This window comes from Aricia agestis, chromosome 17 (assembly GCF_905147365.1).
Source record: "Aricia agestis chromosome 17, ilAriAges1.1, whole genome shotgun sequence".
Taxonomy (NCBI): Eukaryota; Metazoa; Arthropoda; class Insecta; order Lepidoptera; family Lycaenidae; genus Aricia; species Aricia agestis.
Genome location: NC_056422.1, coordinates 5,161,893 through 5,179,952, shown reverse-complemented (window position 1 = coordinate 5,179,952; position 18,060 = coordinate 5,161,893). Strand labels below are relative to the sequence as shown.

The window sequence follows — 18,060 nt, the reverse complement described above, 5'->3', positions numbered from 1 at the left end:
TGATTTAGGTCACGATTTCCACTGCAACTATTAAGGTTGTGGCAAAGTTCACAAAACGAAGTATGAAAAATGAAAACGCATAAATAATTCTAGTTATAATATTATTATGTATGAGATTCAAATCCGTTTGATGCCTCACCACAGGGTGCCTGTTCCGCTCGTTGACCACGGCTTTTAGAAACGAATAAAAGATTGCGTAAAATTGTTATAACTGCAATAATTGTAATCATCATCACTCTTATAAACGTCATTGCTGTCAACAATTTCTTTTAGTATAGTTAAACTAGTAAGTTCATAGCTAAGCTAATGTTGTTATATTGGATCATTTTATTAGGAAACTAGCTAAAAGTCGAGTTGTGTGAGGGCTCGCGTCGCCACACCTTGACTGACTGGTGATAATACATTTACATATTATAAAAAAACCTTGACTGACTGATGATATCTCTAACATCTAATCATATAAATTAAAATTACTATGTTAAAGCTCACATCAATAGGCGTGATAGTTTTTCCGTAAATTGCATTACAAAATGTAAACATTGTGGGATATACTAGGGCGAGCGAAGTATTAAGAATAAATGAGACAGTTAAATATCAACGTACTGTTAGATAATAATATAAGTTAAAATTTGATATAAAGTAAGTGTGAAATTGTAATTTTAATATTCAGAATATACAAACTAGAAACCAGAAGGTCTACATATAAATAGCCTCCTTATGAGCAGCTTGCGAAGCCACTTAATATTAATATATTTTAGAAACTAAATTCATAATTATGACAGTTTATAGCTAAGGCTATGTTCAAGAATATAATAACTTTGTAACGCGAACTGGTTGGAACGAATATAACTACTGTGAAATGCAAGTCATGCAAAACGCAAGTCGCAACGAAATCTGAACCATCATATAATAAAAGAATTGGGTTAACATACCTGTGATCTCTCAGGTGATCCTGTCTCCTAAACGCCTTTCCACAGATGTCACAGGAATACGGACGCTCGTCTGTATGGGTCCTTTCGTGGATAAGCAGATTGTAGGACTTCGTGAACTGGCGGTTACAAAATTTACAGATAAACTGCTTCTTCGGCCTCGAAGCTCGGCCTGGAGCTCGTAGCAGCCTTCGGTCTATGTGCATCTGATGTGGACCAGCTCCGGGTGGAAATAAGCCAGCACCAGGAAAAGAATAGCTGTTAGCAGCATTCGGAGACGGTCCAGGAGCTGCCAGGAATGCCCCGGGTGGACCATAGATTGGAGGTTGAGATGGGCCTTCGGGCATCATTCCATCCATTGACGGCGTCCGATGATGCGGCATGAGCATCGCCGCTGCCGCTTCCCGTAGGACCACCTCTTTTCTCTTCTCGACCATCATAGCCATAAGGTCAAAGGAATTTCTCTTTCCAAAATTACCTGATGCTCGATCGGGGGATCCCTTTGCGGGTTCAGATCGATCCCTCTCTAGCATTCTTTCTCTTTCCATGATTTCGGAGGGCATCATCGACGGATGCATGTCACCAGAATACATAACTGGATGCATAGCTCTAGTAGGAACTACAGGGACAAAGGCAGAAGATTCCCTATGTGAGGAACTAAGGAGGGGACCGCTTGGTATTTGGCGGTATGGTAGAGGAGGCTCGAAGCTGCCGCTCGGTGCGCGTCCATTGGATACTGGTCTTTGCGCTCGTTCAGCAGAGCTAGCTAGGAATTGGTCGTGTCTTGATCTTAGGGGAGGATTTACGGGGCTCTCTGTAGGGCGTGGTGTCGACGCCCTTGATACTGCTGCTCCCGAGTTTTCAGACATAACGTCATCTGAAAAAAAAAGTTTTTTATATTAAAAAAAATGTAATAGATAGTAAAATATGAATGAAATTTTTGATCCACGTACCAAGGTGCCCCTAAAATAGTATATAATATTGTAATATATATTTTTGTCCATGCACTTAAATTACGGACTTCCAGGATCATTCTTTTCGCGTGTTTGAACTGTCTCTTAGTAGGTAAGTTATTGCTTATCTTGTTTTATATACCGCTATATTCTAAGATGATGATTCTTTTATTTCGCCTTATCATTTATTTTATTTATATTTATACATACTTCGTTGGTTATACATTTATCATATAAATACTATTACTACATATTTTGCACTACTACATAGCAATTGTCATAAAGGTTTACATCCTCAGCTTATCTTCTGCATCAAATATTGACACGTTAATTATGATATCTCTCTGCACGTTTCATTTGCTCAGCTAAATGATCGGCTTTTACGTGTACTGTTCTGGTGATTTTATCTTCGCCTTTACGGCTTTCACTTGCCTGGCTTTAGATACGTTCTCATTTTTACCGACTTCCAAAAAGGAGGAGGTTATACGTTCGGCTGTATGTATCTTTTTTTTTTGTATGTTCAACGATAACTCAGCCGTTTGTGATCCGATTTTCAAAATTTTTTTTGTGTTTTGTGAAACTTGAGTTTAATACCATGTTCACAAAAATGGTGATCTGATGATGGAATCCTGGAGGAATCGAGGGGACTCCTTAAAATTTGTATGGAAACATATAGTGATTTTAATTTTTTCTGAAGCATTCGAGGTATATGCTACCAAAAAGTAAGATTTTGCACCAGGTTATACCCTGGAACCGAAGGTACCCAACAGAACTTTTGAATCCTTATAGATACAGGTTCGGGGATTTCGGCGTTGTTTTAACAACTGAAAGCATAAGCCGACACATCAATTTATTTGTTCATCATCATCAAAATCATAATTATGCCATGGGTCATCACATTATGACCCAATTATTGATGCTTTTCGTGATATTTTGCATCGAAGCAGATGTTTTTGATGATTATTTCGCTGTTTTTGGACCGATTTTCAAAATTCTTATGTTGTTGTATAGGATATAATCTTGATTTTGTATAATAATTACGAAAGTGGTGAGCTGATGATGGGATCTATGAGCAATCGAGGGAAATCCTTGAAATTTATCAAAAGTTAAAATGTTGTTTCTAGTAACATAAACATAATTATGTTACGAACAAGAGAAAGTTCATACGAAGGTGTCTCTTGGTCTAAAGGCACTGAACAGAACTCCTGAACCTTTAAAGATAAAAGTTTTTAAACTGCAGCATCGCTTAGATAACTGCAAGAATTTACCACAATTTCGCTTACAGTAACATAATGTGAATAGATAACATTTGTAGTGGTTATTTACGCTTAAAGCTTTATCTTGTAGATAACTAAAAGGAGTGAAATTATTATTTTTAACAAAAAATTAAAACCAACTTCCAAGGTAAAAACAATAATAATATGAACTAAAAAGTATTAAATAACTCTTACTCTATAATAGTGCCTTTTTCAGAATTCGTCTAAATCTCAACTATTTCTGTACATACTACAGTCTTCATTACTTTGAAGTCGGTACCAGTCCCAAAAGCTTCAGATATTCTGACATTGACTGAACTCACGATAAAATTAGCTGGTACCGACTTCAAATAATGAAGACTGTAGTATGTACAGAAATAGTTGAGATTTAGACGAATTCTGAAAAAGGCACTATTATAGAGTAAGAGTTATTTAATACTTTTTAGTTCATATTATTATTGTTTTTACCTTGGAAGTCGGTTTTAATTTTTTGTTAAAAATAATAATTATGAAGCACGTTTACAATTATATCTTAGCAGTTCTATTAATATAAATATTAGCATTGCTACGATGAACAAGTTTTTGCTTATGCAAATTTTCCTTGTGTCGTTAATAATTAGCTAACTTCTACGAATCACTTAGGAAAACTTAAGGAATGTTGACATAAATAATTATTAGTGATGTTTTAATTTCATCCGTTGTTTATTCAAAAATCTCATTAAATCCTACTTTAAATTTAATTTACTCATGCATCAATACATCATTATTTGACGTAACGTTTTTGAGCTTCTGGTGGCGACGGAAAATGCTAATATGAGAGGAACTCCGAAGCTGTATCGACATTTATGTCAAAACATGATTTGTTGCCTCTGATTGCCACAAACGAAGTTTTATTCTAATTTGTTTGGCCTCTAACTTTATTATGGTCGGCCAAATTGATGATCTTTTATGCTAGATCTGATAAAATTTTAATTATTTATTTAGCATTATACGACATTAAATGGATCAGCTTAAATAGAAACTCTTGTGAAATCATTTGATTAATTGAGACGTTTACTTGAAATGTACAAATAATAAATGCTTCACATATTGTGTTATTTAAGATTAACAGTTAACAGTACTCCAAAATTAATAATGCGCATGCAAATCTGCGCTAATTTTCGTAATCACGAAAACACCCGAATCTATGAAAAATAAGAGCCCTAAACAATGCACTTGCATTTTGCACCTTGTTCAAAGGAAATAGAAGTAATCATCATAATATAGCCGGTGGCTGTCCGCTGTCGCCGCTCCGTCAATAACTCACCGGCAAGCCATGCTCGATGTTCCTTCTTCCTTTGTTCCGATGCTCCTTCCGATGCTGGGGAAATACTACCTTTGCCGAAAAATTACGATAATTTCTATGCGCATTATCACTTTGGGAGCACGCAACAATTATGGATTTTTAGTTTTGACTAATCAAAACGACTTTAACATTGGTTCCACCTTTATTCATCTACCAATTGTAGTTTCATCTCAATTCAATTCCAATATTACTAAGCAGAATCGACCTACTGATTTGAAATCGCATTTCTAACTAGATCTGAATCGTTGTCTGTAATGATGTCGTCTATTATAAGTTTTACGAGCGCTCAGACGGTAACCAACTGCGTTATAGCCGGAGACAATAAAATACTATGTTTTGTTAAACAAGTCTTGTTTACTTTGTGTTTCCGGACACCGCTGCGTTTTGTCCACAACTTTGTGAGGGGTTTCGGGAAGGCTTAAAATACTAGTGCTGTTAATATTGAAATAAAAAGTTGCGAGTAACTCTGCTTGAGCGAATATAGGGCGAGCGAGGAGGAGCGAATGTAGCGAGCGAGTAATATTTGATTTCATTGAATATTTATAAATATAATGTATTAGCAACAACAAATACTAAAGTAAAAATAATTTTTAATATATTTATCTATCAAGAGATTTTGCGAAAAATCTAACTCAGAGAATATTGTGTAAAGAGGTCGGTATGTATGGCAAAATTTATGTAAGATCATTGGTCAAGCTATCTCTGTAAGGGACATAATATATTCTACGTAGGTATAATATACTACCAATAACGACAATTAAAAACAAAACTAAAGATAGGAATTGCCTTTTAAACGTTAAAACGAAAGGAAACACAATGAAATGACTAGATAATACCATTTTGGAATATAATGTTAATAAATTGTCCAATAATATGGAAATAGCCATCATCGCAAATAAAATTAAAATGTAGTTTGTTATAAAGACCAAAATAGACGCCATTATGGGCCACTAAAAAAAGATGAATTACAATCAATTTAAAAGCCAGATCGAACACCGGCCACATTTCACCGGGCCTGCTCTACCGTAAAAGCCTTCTGATCGTCTGTCCCGCTCGCACTCGTGCATTCCAACAGTCATCTCCCTCACATAACGCTTGATCGAGTTCCTACCATTTCTTGGACCGAAGTTGTAAAACTACTTTTATTTAGTGAGAGGATTTAAGATATGAATATGCAGTAGGTACTACGGACACTTCTGTAATGGTAATCTCTTGAGAATTTTGAGAAACACATCCGTGTACAGTTATTTGTTAGACAAAAAGTGTTTCGTACCTGGCCTACATCAGAAAGAATAAAACTTATAGGTTTTAGTAGCATTTTTAACTGTTCTACTGAAAGTTTTGTCAGAAAATTCTAAGATATGATTTTTTTTTGATGATGGCGATTGAAAAAATAACGGTTAAGAAAATTTTCTTTCGGATGTTTCGAGCACTGGCGTCGTGGACACGAAAGTTGTTGAGTAAAAGTTGCAATATAAAATGTTGCTTAGTATTAGGTGATGAAAATGACGATAACATTGTAGATGATGATAAATGATAATGATGTAGAGTTTTCTCACCATAGGCTGTGCTAGAGCTATATCATGTAAATGAGCCTTAACAAGTGGTCCCATTACATAATGACTTATGAAACTCCTGGCAATTTATGTATGGGGACTATACTGAATAATTTAACATGTGATTCTTCTCGACTGCTACATATTGGTCTCTATATTATGCTAGTAGATGATACCCATTAGTTAGCACCGACTATATTAGTGGTACCATGGGAACGGAATATATTAGTAAGTAATAAAAACTACTGAAATTGTACCTTTTAAATGGATGTGAGCGGTAAGACGTAGGAGATAAGTTCAGTTTGGCATGCTTTGTAGAGTTCGGCTTATGCATCAATAAAATCTGTTTTTGTTCTTTTAATTAAACCAGTAGTTACCATTTTTATTTAGCTGCAATGCAATAAATGCGAACATGTCTGTCTGTCTGTCTAGTACCACTTTACACCCAAACCACTAAATTTATTCGTCCATTGCATGGGATTTTTGGGACAAAAACTTTTCATTGAAATTAGTTCAGCAGTTTATTATTTTAACGAAATTTTCAAAAAAAAATTTTTAATTGTTATGTTATGGGTCGCAGAAGCCTAAAATAAATGATTTTATTTTATTTTTATTTTATTTTATTTTATTATGCATGAAGAGTTAAGAAATGTACAAATACACATATTTTCGTACATTTATTAATATAAATGTACGAGTATGAAATATTTTTTCGCATTCAAACTTTATTCCGGAACTTTATAACGCAAATTAAAATATACACTAATTATCAACCTAGAAGGGCCTTTGCATGAATTCTGTTTTTGGTAAGAAAATTCGACTAGCGAGTCCAAATATAGTCTTTACCATAAACCGCTTATTTAAAAACTCTGTAATTATGTTTAAATACGGATTTTCCTTGCCCTTAGAAGTATTGTTGTTTTCATAGACATGGATTAGAATCCATACTAATATTGTAAATGTGAAAGTCTGTCTGTTACCTCTTCACGCCCAAACCGCTGAACCGATTTTGATGAAATATTGTGTGGAGATACTTTAAGTCCCGGTAAAGGACATATTTTTTCACGGAAAAGTTCCCACTAGGTTTTGGGAGATATGTAGGCTCTCTCCTACTACACTGTACTGTACATATATCTAGTGTTGCCAACTCAGTTGATCAGAATTCCGGGAGGTAAAAAAAAGTCTAAAATCTTTTATTTAGGGCCTGTTTCACCACTTTCTGATAAAGTGCAATCATGCACTTTATCAGAAAGTTCTGATAAAATCTGTCAAAAAAATTGTGAATAGCCTATTAAGGCTATTCACAACTTTTTTGACAGATTCTCCATACTTGATCTGTCAAGTTTATTGGTGGATAGCCTTATCAGGAAGTGGTGAAACAAGCCCTTAAAGTTGTATTTTTTTACACTGCAAGTAGCTTGTAGTATGTGTATGTAGCTTTTGATTACAAACAATAAAATCATAGAATAATTCTTTACATGTGTAATTGAAATTCGTGCACACTTGTAATTCTGATCTTACATGTGTTTAACTCAACCGATTGCGACTTTTTGACCACTTCTTTTTTCCGGGATAATCCCAGAATTCCGGGAGAGTTGGCAACCCTACCTATATGTATCTGCTAATATCAAATGAAACAGGCTACCGTCACCGAAACCAAGGAGGTAACGTTCATGGTTCTACCTGTACCTACTTGAATACATACATACTTTAATACATGAACGCCTCCGTGGTCTAGTGGTATAGAGCGCGGCTCTTGACTCGGAGGTCGTGGGTTCGATTCCCGCGTTGGAAACATGTTATTTCCAAGTTTGGTTAGGACAATGCAGGCTGATCACCTGATTGTCTGACAAGTAAGATGATCCATGCGTCGGATGGGCATGTAAAAAGTCGGTCCTGCACCTGATCTCTCGCCAGTCGTGTCGGTTGTCCGTCCCACTGGGTTATGAGAGTAAAGGAATAGAGAGTGCTCTTGTGTACTGCGCACACACTAGGGCACTATAAAATTACTCCTGCGTAGCTGGCCTGGTTTCAATGAAACCGGCCACCGTCACCGAAACCGGTGTTGGGAGCTATTATTATTACTTTAATACATAATACTTACTCCGATGACTCAGTCAGTTATGATTTACATAAATATTTCGGGTCAATGCATTGTACCTAGAGGTTCAATGTTCTTTAAAACTTTTAAAATGTTATTAAATGCAGCAATAACCGTTATAAGGTTAACTTATTAGGTGGTAAATTGTAAAGTACCTACTTACAAAATTACAAGCATAAATTAAGCTAAATGTTGTTCAGGGGATACCACGTTTCTGATAAGTTATTGAGAAATTACAGATTAGCTCTCTTAAAGCCACCTGAATAATAAAACACCAAACAGATTGGCTATATTTGCCGTTTAAATGATATATTTAAAACTTTGAATAGCATTATATCTATAATTATATTGTAATTTCATAATGAACGGCTTGCCTATTGGCTAACGGCAAAGTTAGATGCTAACTCTTTGTCTGAACATAGCCTTTATATTTGCTGAAATTTATCCGTAAAAAGTGAATGATCACTTTTGACGGATAAGTAAATTTTCTTATCATCAGGTGAACCGTTCTGATCGTATCTAATATCTGTCACTCACAAACATTTTTATTGATGTGCAGCGGAACATAAAAGGTATATTTGTAATATTTCGGTGTAACCATCACACACAAATATGGAATTATATTGGCAATAATTTAGATTATTGTCCCTTTTCGGTGCCGCATGATAAGGTGCTGATGAAGTGATAAGAGATAAGATAAGATGTACTGGATTTACTACTATTTGGTTGTGCCACAGTATGTTTGTTTTCAAGGACTGGTAGGACGATGCTTTGAACGTACGTAATTACAAGTGGTGTGCATGATCAAAATTTTAGAGATTTTTTAAGTAATTGTTTAAATAATGATGATGAAATGCGGGTCAAAACTATCCTGTCCTTTCCCGTGGCATAAGTAATGCAATTTCATCAATATCGGTTGAACGACTGAAGCGAAGTAACAGGCACTTTCGCATTTATAATATTAATAACTAGATGTTTCGCGCGGCTTCAAAAATAGCCTATGATCCTTCTCGTAGTCTACTTCTTACCTGTGCCAAATAACAGAAAAATTGCTCCAGTAGATCGTGAGATAAACCCTTTCAAATAATTTCCCCCGTTTTTTTCCGCGTTTTCCTCTATTTCTTCGCTCCTATGAGTTTAAGCGTAATAAAATATAGCCTTCCTCAATAAATGGGCTATCTAAAACTGAACGAATTTTTCAAATCGGACCAGTAGTTCCTGAAATTAGCGCGTTCAAATAAGCTCTTTCAAATAATTTCCCCCCGTTTTCCCACATTTTCCTCTATTTCATCGCTTCTATTAGTTTTAGCGTGATAAAATATAGCCTATAGCCTTCCTCGATAAATGGACTATCTAACACTGAAAGAATTTTTCAAATCGGATCCGGTTTCTGAGATTAGCGCGTCCAAACAAACAAACTCTTCCGCTTTATAATATTAAGTATAGATAATAAGTACCTGATGAAGGTACTTATTATCTATACTTAATATTGAGGGATGAAGGGACAGCAACTGAAATATCTAAAGCTGATGCTGACATATTATGTAACAACAACACTGAAAATTATTATTTACTACGAATTGGGCATTTCCCCTCTCATATTCATAACATTGTTTATGTAGATATTGGAAAAAGATTTTAATCTATTCAAGGTAATTAAAATGAAATATTGATAGCATTAATGGCTTTTTAATGTCTTAATAATTCATCAACTTTGAGGATTACTAAACACAACAACCTGTTAATGAGGTATTTGATCAATATTTGTATAAAAAGGCTGAAATATCAAACCTTTTCTGTTGTCAAGCGAAAAGTTTTGGTAATTAGAAAATCATTAATTACCTTTTAATTAGCAGATGTTTAGAACAGGTTGGGATCAGGTGCCGCGTGCGAATTTGCCAATTTAATGTGCCAAAAACATAGTTTAATCATAGTTCATTATACATTTTATAGAAGTTGATTATACATTTTATAGAAATTCCGGTTAAATAAGTGTTCGGCATCACCAGTCATCGGTCATCACATTTAGTATTAAACTGCTATTTAATGAAATCCGTCTGAACTCTAAAATTGCAGATATTTTGTCGAACAATAAAGTGTAATTTTCCTAACTTTATTATTTTAAAACTAATAATGGCACCCACACCGGTTTCGGTGACGGTGGCCGGTTTCATTGAAAGGCCAGGCCAGCTACGCAGGAGTAATTTTATAGTGCCCAAGAGTGTGCGCAGTACACAAGATCACTCTCTATTCCTTTACTCTCATAACCCAGTGGGACGGAAGACCGACACGACCGGCGAGAGATGAGGCGCAGGACCGACTTTTTACATGCCCATCCGACGCATGGATCCTCTTACTTGTCAGACTATCAAGTGATCATCCTGCATTGTCCTAACCAAACTTGGAAATAACTTTTATTGGATTTTGGATTTTTAAACTCTTGCACATAGTATTTTGAATGCCATTTTCCTTCTTTTATATATTAAAAAAAATAAGTCTCACGTCTATTTTCCGATTAAAAAGACCATATTTTTAGATAATTCGAGTTTCGACTTACTACTTTAAGCTTTTTGTTTGTTGTTCACACCAGGTTGAAAAACACAAAGAAAAAGAATCACCCAGCTTGTTCGAAATATTTACTTTTAATTCTCAATTTCATAATCTCCTGGTTTTTGCGGATATTGTATAGAAACCTCAGTGGTCAGGTAAGCCAGGATACTGAGAAACGTTAATAGAATAATGACAATATGAATAGAATAATACATGGATTACTACTGTCCTGTCACGAGAAACATTTGGTTTTACTAGAGATCGCCCAATGGTCGAAATTCGACCTTACTTGCAACGACAGGACTACTACCTATATTTTGTAAAAAATATTGGCTTCATCATAGTTTTTTTCAATTCTTGTCTCTGGGACTCAGCTGATCTCAGACTGGCCGTTTAAGCATTGTCTAATAGTATCTAAAATTAAATATAAAAAAACAATAATCCATTTTTAATTTGTCAACTTGTTGTCAACAGACTTCAACCATAAATAAGAGTATAATTCGTATGTATAGGCTTGTCACTCAAAAATCTGTCATTTTTCCTAGTAGTAGTGTCGTAGTGTGTGTAACGTTTTATTTGTTAAAAATATATATGATAAAAGCATAATTTTAAAATAATATTAGCTCGATGCACTCCTTTACCATATAAACTATAACTGTGCGAAATTTCATGCACCTACGTTTTCCTATTTTTCGTAAAAAGGGTTACAAAATTTTTCTCTCACGTATTAATATATAGATAACTGTATAATAACTGTATGGAAATAGAATTTAAATGAATTATATAACAATACTAGCTGTTGCCCGCGACTTCGTCCGCGTCAGCAAAATGTGATAACAAAGTTAATAAAAAAGAGAAAAAAAATCCCCTTTTAAGGTTCCTTTATAAAAAAAGTGAAACATATCCTTAAAAAGTAGCCTAAGTTATTCCTTACTACATCAGGTATGTGCCTAAAAAAGTCCCGTCAAAATCGCTCCAGCCCTTTCAGAGATTAGCCGGAACAAACAGACATACAGACAAAAATTGTAAAAAATGTTGTTTTGGTGTCTGTACCCTATATACATTATACATTCATATACATTTAGTTAAAAACGGTTCTTTCAATATTACAAACAGACACTCCAATTTTATTTATTTGTATGTATGTATGTATAGATGTATAGATAAGTTTTAAGAGAATTGGTAGCTTTAAGATTTTGTTTGTATTTTGTTTGTAAAGATTATAATTTTTCTAATCGTGTGGTTAAGTTGGTACCTAGAACTGTATATTTTTATAGTAGTTAATGAATAACAAAAGCATAATGTTATTTTTATTAATGCACAGAAGCAAAGGAGAAAATAGATAAAACTTAACTTTTGCTTCTAAACATAAAAAGTAAATTAAAAGTCATAAAAAATGCGTAGGAAGCATTAGCCGTTACACCTGACTGGTTTTAATTATAGGTCTAGACTCTAGAATCTAGATAGAAGTCTAGAAAAATAATATCTATACTTAGCCTAGTTAATTTTGCTGTCAAAATAAAGTTAATTACCAATTGAAGACGTAATAGGATTAAGTGGCTAATTAGCAATTTGAAAATTTAGGTTTTTTTACATAAATGGAGGCTTTAGGACCTTTTTTTAATTATTTTTTTTAAATAAATATATTAGCTAGATGATGAATTAGTGGGTATGTTACAAGGTATGTTAAAAATATAAGGGACAAAATGATCGATCGCTTTTATCTAATAAAATGTTACTTAAATAAACTTCAATTGTACTAACCAAGTTTTGATATAACAAAGTACAACATTTTAAGCAGAATGATTAATATAATCATATTTTATCTAAGAAATATATCAAATAACCGCTACTAGGGAAGCATAGTGACTTGAGTACTTCTTAACGAAAAAACACACTAGTTTTGGCGTTTTCCGGTTAAAAAACAATGGTGTGGCCACACTAAAGTTGTGGCTAAACTCAAAAGGACGCGCGGACATGTGGCAACAATGGCTGCTCTGAATCTCAAAATAAGCCCACCAAAACAGACTCTACACAGTCGTGATAGAGTTTATATTCGGTCACGATGGTGAAACTATAGGACATTATAGATATGGTCGAGAAATTCGATTAGAGTTGATACCAACACCATGAAATACAACCTGTGTGCCCATGAGTTGTTTTTTTATTTTTTTCTGAGTCAACTCCCAAGTCTTACGGCGAAGACAACTTTAAGCAGCTCCTAAATATAGAATATTGTATAGAATTTTGTGTTTACTATATTTTAGATATAACTAAAATAGTTAAGCAGCTTTAATATGACATTTCAACATAAATTCTTCCAACAACATGACAGGTGTTTTTGATAATCTATACCTAGTCATATTAGTATGCGAAACTATCTGCCTCTTTTCAATATAAATCGTTGTAAAGACATTGTAGAAGTTTGGTATGAAAATAAGAAGTGGGACAACATAGTTTAATCTTGGAAAATGTATGGTTTCTGCATGATTAACGAAATTTTACGCGTACATGTTGTGGGAAATATCAGGTGGATATTAAAAAGGTATTTCAATTCCATAGTAGGTATCCATAATTCTATATGAGTTTTACACACTTATAATAAAGAGTCTCTAGTCTCTACCATACAATTCTGTAGACAGAGTAAATGGTATGTGTGAGTTGACTTTAAAGCAGGTTTTTCAATTAAGGTTGCTTTACAACACTGCAGAGCGTTTTCCACAATTGTAGGCTCTATTTTAATCTTTGTATGTTACGTATTTAGAAAGTATACATAAATAACTACTTACTTGTGTCAATATAATTAAAAACTATGCAGACTCTATGTAGAGTTCCATAGATAACATCTTATTTACTATCTTATATCTACAAGTATATTTTTTTAATGTTAATAGCAACTAGCATAATTTTTCATTATATCCGTGCCTATTTTTACTTTAACAATTAAAAAGTAATCAAGATAAACCAGACTTCCTTTTTCGGAAGTTAATAAGCAAACAGAAGGAAAGGAAGCCCCAAAACCGTTAATGCAATAAACTCGATACATTAAAGCGTGACCACGAATAAAAAACAGGTAGCCCGTAGCACACAAAACTCACTCAATCGGCCCCTTCAGCAGGTAGTCACATAATCCACACAGGGTTGCACAGAGTCACACAGGTAAGCACAGGGTTGCACAGAGTCACACAGAGTCGCACAGAGTCACTGTAATCCACCAAGCGAGATGCGCAGGCGCAACGGGAGTTGACGGCGTACTACCGTCGCGTCGGCAGTGGAGGCAGTAGCGCCGCCCCGCGCCCCGCGCCACCCGCGCCACCCGCGAGAGCCTTATAGTATGGTATAAGTATAAGGGATTGTTTATTTTTCGTGTTAGAATTAGTTTTTAGCACGTTTCGTTCACCCATTTTTTCTTCGCCTTGACTTTAATTTTTTATTCGAAATTTTGGAAAAACTTACAAAAAAAATGTAGTCATGACTGTAGTAAATATTAAATGATAATAAAATAAAATAGTGGAGGCGCAAGTACAAAAGCTGCCCTGCGCCTCTACCCGTAAGATCCTTGTAGGACTATCGTATAAGGGTTTGATTATTTTTCAATTTAAATTTTTTTGTGAAAGTTTTTTGTGTGGAATTTTTGTGTGGAACGAATTTTTACAGAATATTTTGGTAAAAAGGACTTAAATATAAAATAGTATTGACTGTAAAATAAAAATATTGTTTTATACTTCGTTTTATTGCAAAATCATCATTGTAGAGCGATATTACACTCTATCTTCACATATTATTTGAAACTTTTTCTGTAAAATGTTTTGAATTATTTACATAATATTATTATTTATTACTCAATACTCATATTAGAATATAGTATGTGGGTGGTCTAATCTTATATGTACATATCTCATCTGATAGTCATCAAAAATGCCTCGGGCAGAATATCATAGACCGGTAGTCTGATATAAAAAAATATAATAATTTAACGCATCATTATACATATTTAGGATTGTAGAATGTAGAATCCTCTTAATTTTTTTTCTTAAGTACTTAAATAAATTTTAATATTTTAAAATAAGTCAAAAATAAATTAGTCACCATAAAAATATTAGTAAAAATATATAATAAAAATATTATGTTAAAAAGGAAAATTATTATAAAAATAACGAGTATAGTTTCGAACCCTAGCACGTAACAATCTATACTAATATTATAAATGCGAAAGTATCTCTGTCTGTCTGTCTGTCTCGCTTTCACGCCAAAACTACTGAACCGATTGTAATGAAATTTTGTACACAGATAGTCTAAAGCCTGAGAAAGGACATAGGCTACTTTTTAACTGGAAAAGGGGGTTGTAAGGGGGTGAAAATGCGTAAATTTGGTCAAATTAAGTTAGTTCCAAAAACTCAAAATAGATGGCACCAAGAGTCCCCTAGATCGCGCTATTGCTTGCTCATGCGTATTTCTATAAGAGGTGGTACCATGTTAAACCAAGTTTTTCTATTCTTTCGATTGTTATACACGTTAATAACTAATAACTCACCTACCAACTTAGATTAGATATCAAATTCAAAAACAACAGCGCCAAAACTACTGAACCGATTGTAATGAAATTTTGTACACAGATAGTCTAAAGCCTGAGAAAGGACATAGGCTACTTCTTACTGGAAAAAGGGGTTGTAAGGGGGTGTTTATGCGTAAATTTGTTCAAATTAAGTCAGTTCCAAAAACTGGAACAGATGGCGCCAAGAGTATAGATCGCGCTATCGCTTGCTCATATGTATTTCTATAAGAGGTGGTACCATGTTGAATTAATATTTCGATTCTTTCGATTGTTACACATGTTAAGAAATAACTCAAGTACCAACATAGAAATCAGAAACAACAGTCTACCAATAATAAATACTAAATAGTTTATGGCCTATGGGTATTGGGCAAAGCTAAAGTTGTCTGTTGTGTAATGCATTATGCAGCTAAGTTGTGTAACGCTAAATAAGCTTTAAAAGGTATAAAAAAGTTTAATTAAAAAAAAATCATATTATGTGCACACTACACGGCTGTTTTGGGTATTTTGATTTAAGAGGATTCCACACCGCCCTTTTTTCCATACAAACGTTGTCCCCTGTTTCCTCCCTGGATAATGCTAGAGAGTTATAATTTTTTTCCTGAATATCTACGGCCACTAATACAATGTCCCTATGTTTTATTTTTTTTCATAATTTAATTATTAAATAAGATATGAACGTTCAAAAACCCAAAAAATGGTCAGATTTTCCGCTGTGTTCAAACGTCTAGAAAACCGATTTGGCTAGATTATACAAAAAAAGTAAAACATAGGAACACAGCTCAGGCCTTTTTTTAATCTTTAATGAAAAAAGTACTTAAATCGGTTAAGTTTTGGAGAAGGAATCAGGGGACAACGAATCGTTGATTTTCTGGATTTTCTGCAGTTGTCTCTATCGCGTTCTGCGGTATAGGCTTGAGGTAAGGGAGACAGCTATAGATATTACACGTACTTTTTTTTCATTTCTCTAGCCCCTGTTGTATCCTCTTAAGGGGGTACCAGGGTTTTAAAAAGCTTTTGACACCAATTTTATTGACGCCGCGCGCTATTAACTGAAGTCCACGCGGACGAAGTCGCGGGCAACAGCTAGTATATTATATTTAATATTATTATAAAAATATTATGAAAAGATTAAAAATAAAACCCACGAGATATTTTTTAAAGTTTAATACAACGAACTATCGGTACAATCACATATTATATGAAATGATAACGTGATATCGGTTCAATAAAATCTCAATAAACTACAATTTTAATGACATGAAATTTGGCAACTTTATAAAATAATCTACAACTTCAATGAATTATTAAAACAAGTATATTTTTTACATTATCATTTATGAACACACAATAATCTTTTACATTTCTATGAATAAAATGAATCATTAACGTGCATTTTATACTATATTATAGTCGAAAACATTCATATCGATATTTTTATATTAAATTCGACGTACATACCTATACATTGATTTACTCGCGTAATTTTTAAACGCGAAAAATTACATTTACAAAGCTAAAACTACAAGCATTTTAGAGTCTGTTTATATTCAAGTCTTTATTTTTTATTTTAAATATATTTGAGCCTTTAAATGTGTATTATATATTATTTTTCTATATTATTTATTTACGATATTTAATGCACAATTTAAGTCACTATTATGGACCGCCTTCTAAGGAGTGTTTATACATTTAATAATATAATTCTTACACAAATTAACGACTAAATACTAAAATTACATTATAATATCAAAAAAGAATTTTATGAAAAATTATAATAATATGTACCTATTTAAAATGACGTGACATTTAGAATTGTAATAAAATTTTATACTAAGACGTTTTTATAAATGATTATTATAATATTAATAAAACTTAAGATCAGACTTATGATAACAACACTCCAATTTTCGACTAGAGCTACTTCAAAGTACTAATGACTAAAACATCGAAAGACATACGGCGACTCTTTTATAGTATTTACATTTTTATTGAGAAAATACATTTATATATTATTTTTATAATTTGATTAGACATAAAGAAATTAGAAAACAATTACGTACGTTTTTAATAAAATATTGATGTTGAATAATTAATACTAATGGAAACATATTTTGGCACTTTTTTGTTTAAAACAAATTATGGGTACTAGACATAGAGCAGAACACTAGTACAATATAAGTTGCATACTTGAAACTAGCTTACAAGAAATCCAAAGATTTATGCTGAAAACAATTTAATAAAAAAGTATGGAGATAGAGCCAAATAGAGATATTTTTATTGAATGACATTATTGAAATCATAATGTTCCTATACTCCCTCATTTTGTGTTAAAAAGAAATATCTCTTTGGGAGTATAGGTAATCATAATGTTCCTATACTTCCTTGTTTTGTGTTAAAAATATATTTCTTTTTAACACAAAATAAGGGAGTATAGAAACATTATGATTTCAATAATGTCATTAAATAAAAATATCTCTATTTGTCTCTATTTCCATACTTTTAAATTAAATTGTTTTCGCTTTCACTCGTTTTAATCAATTTCAAAAAAGTATGAGTTCCATGCCACCTATTACTTTGGTTACTTTTGAGTTATTCAAAATCATTTGCATAACACATACGTTCATCAGAATAACAATTAACATTTGAGTTGGTTTTTGGCACACAACTTTCGTTTTGCATTTGTGTAGATTCGGTACAATTTTTGGCACACATAATAATATGAAGTCTCCCGAAAGCACAAAAAATATTGTTACAAACTTTTCTCCTTTACAAAAAGTTTTTTTTAGTGCAATAAATTCATTTTCCCAAATGA

The 18,060-nt window shown here is 33.3% G+C and overlaps 1 protein-coding gene across 1 annotated transcript in view; it reads right to left on the bottom strand.

Moving 5' to 3' along the window:
- LOC121735408 (protein bowel) overlaps positions 1 to 13,927 on the bottom strand; it is a 42,141-nt gene extending 28,214 nt beyond the window's left edge. Inside the window, exons 1-2 of the mRNA XM_042126234.1 lie at positions 13,789 to 13,927; positions 933 to 1,806 (exon numbers count right to left, since the gene is read on the bottom strand). Of these exons, the coding sequence (XP_041982168.1) occupies positions 933 to 1,798 (866 nt within the window). The 5' untranslated portion in view covers positions 1,799 to 1,806; positions 13,789 to 13,927. The remainder of the gene's footprint in view (positions 1 to 932; positions 1,807 to 13,788) is intronic.
- Between the last annotated feature and the right edge of the window lie 4,133 nt (positions 13,928 to 18,060).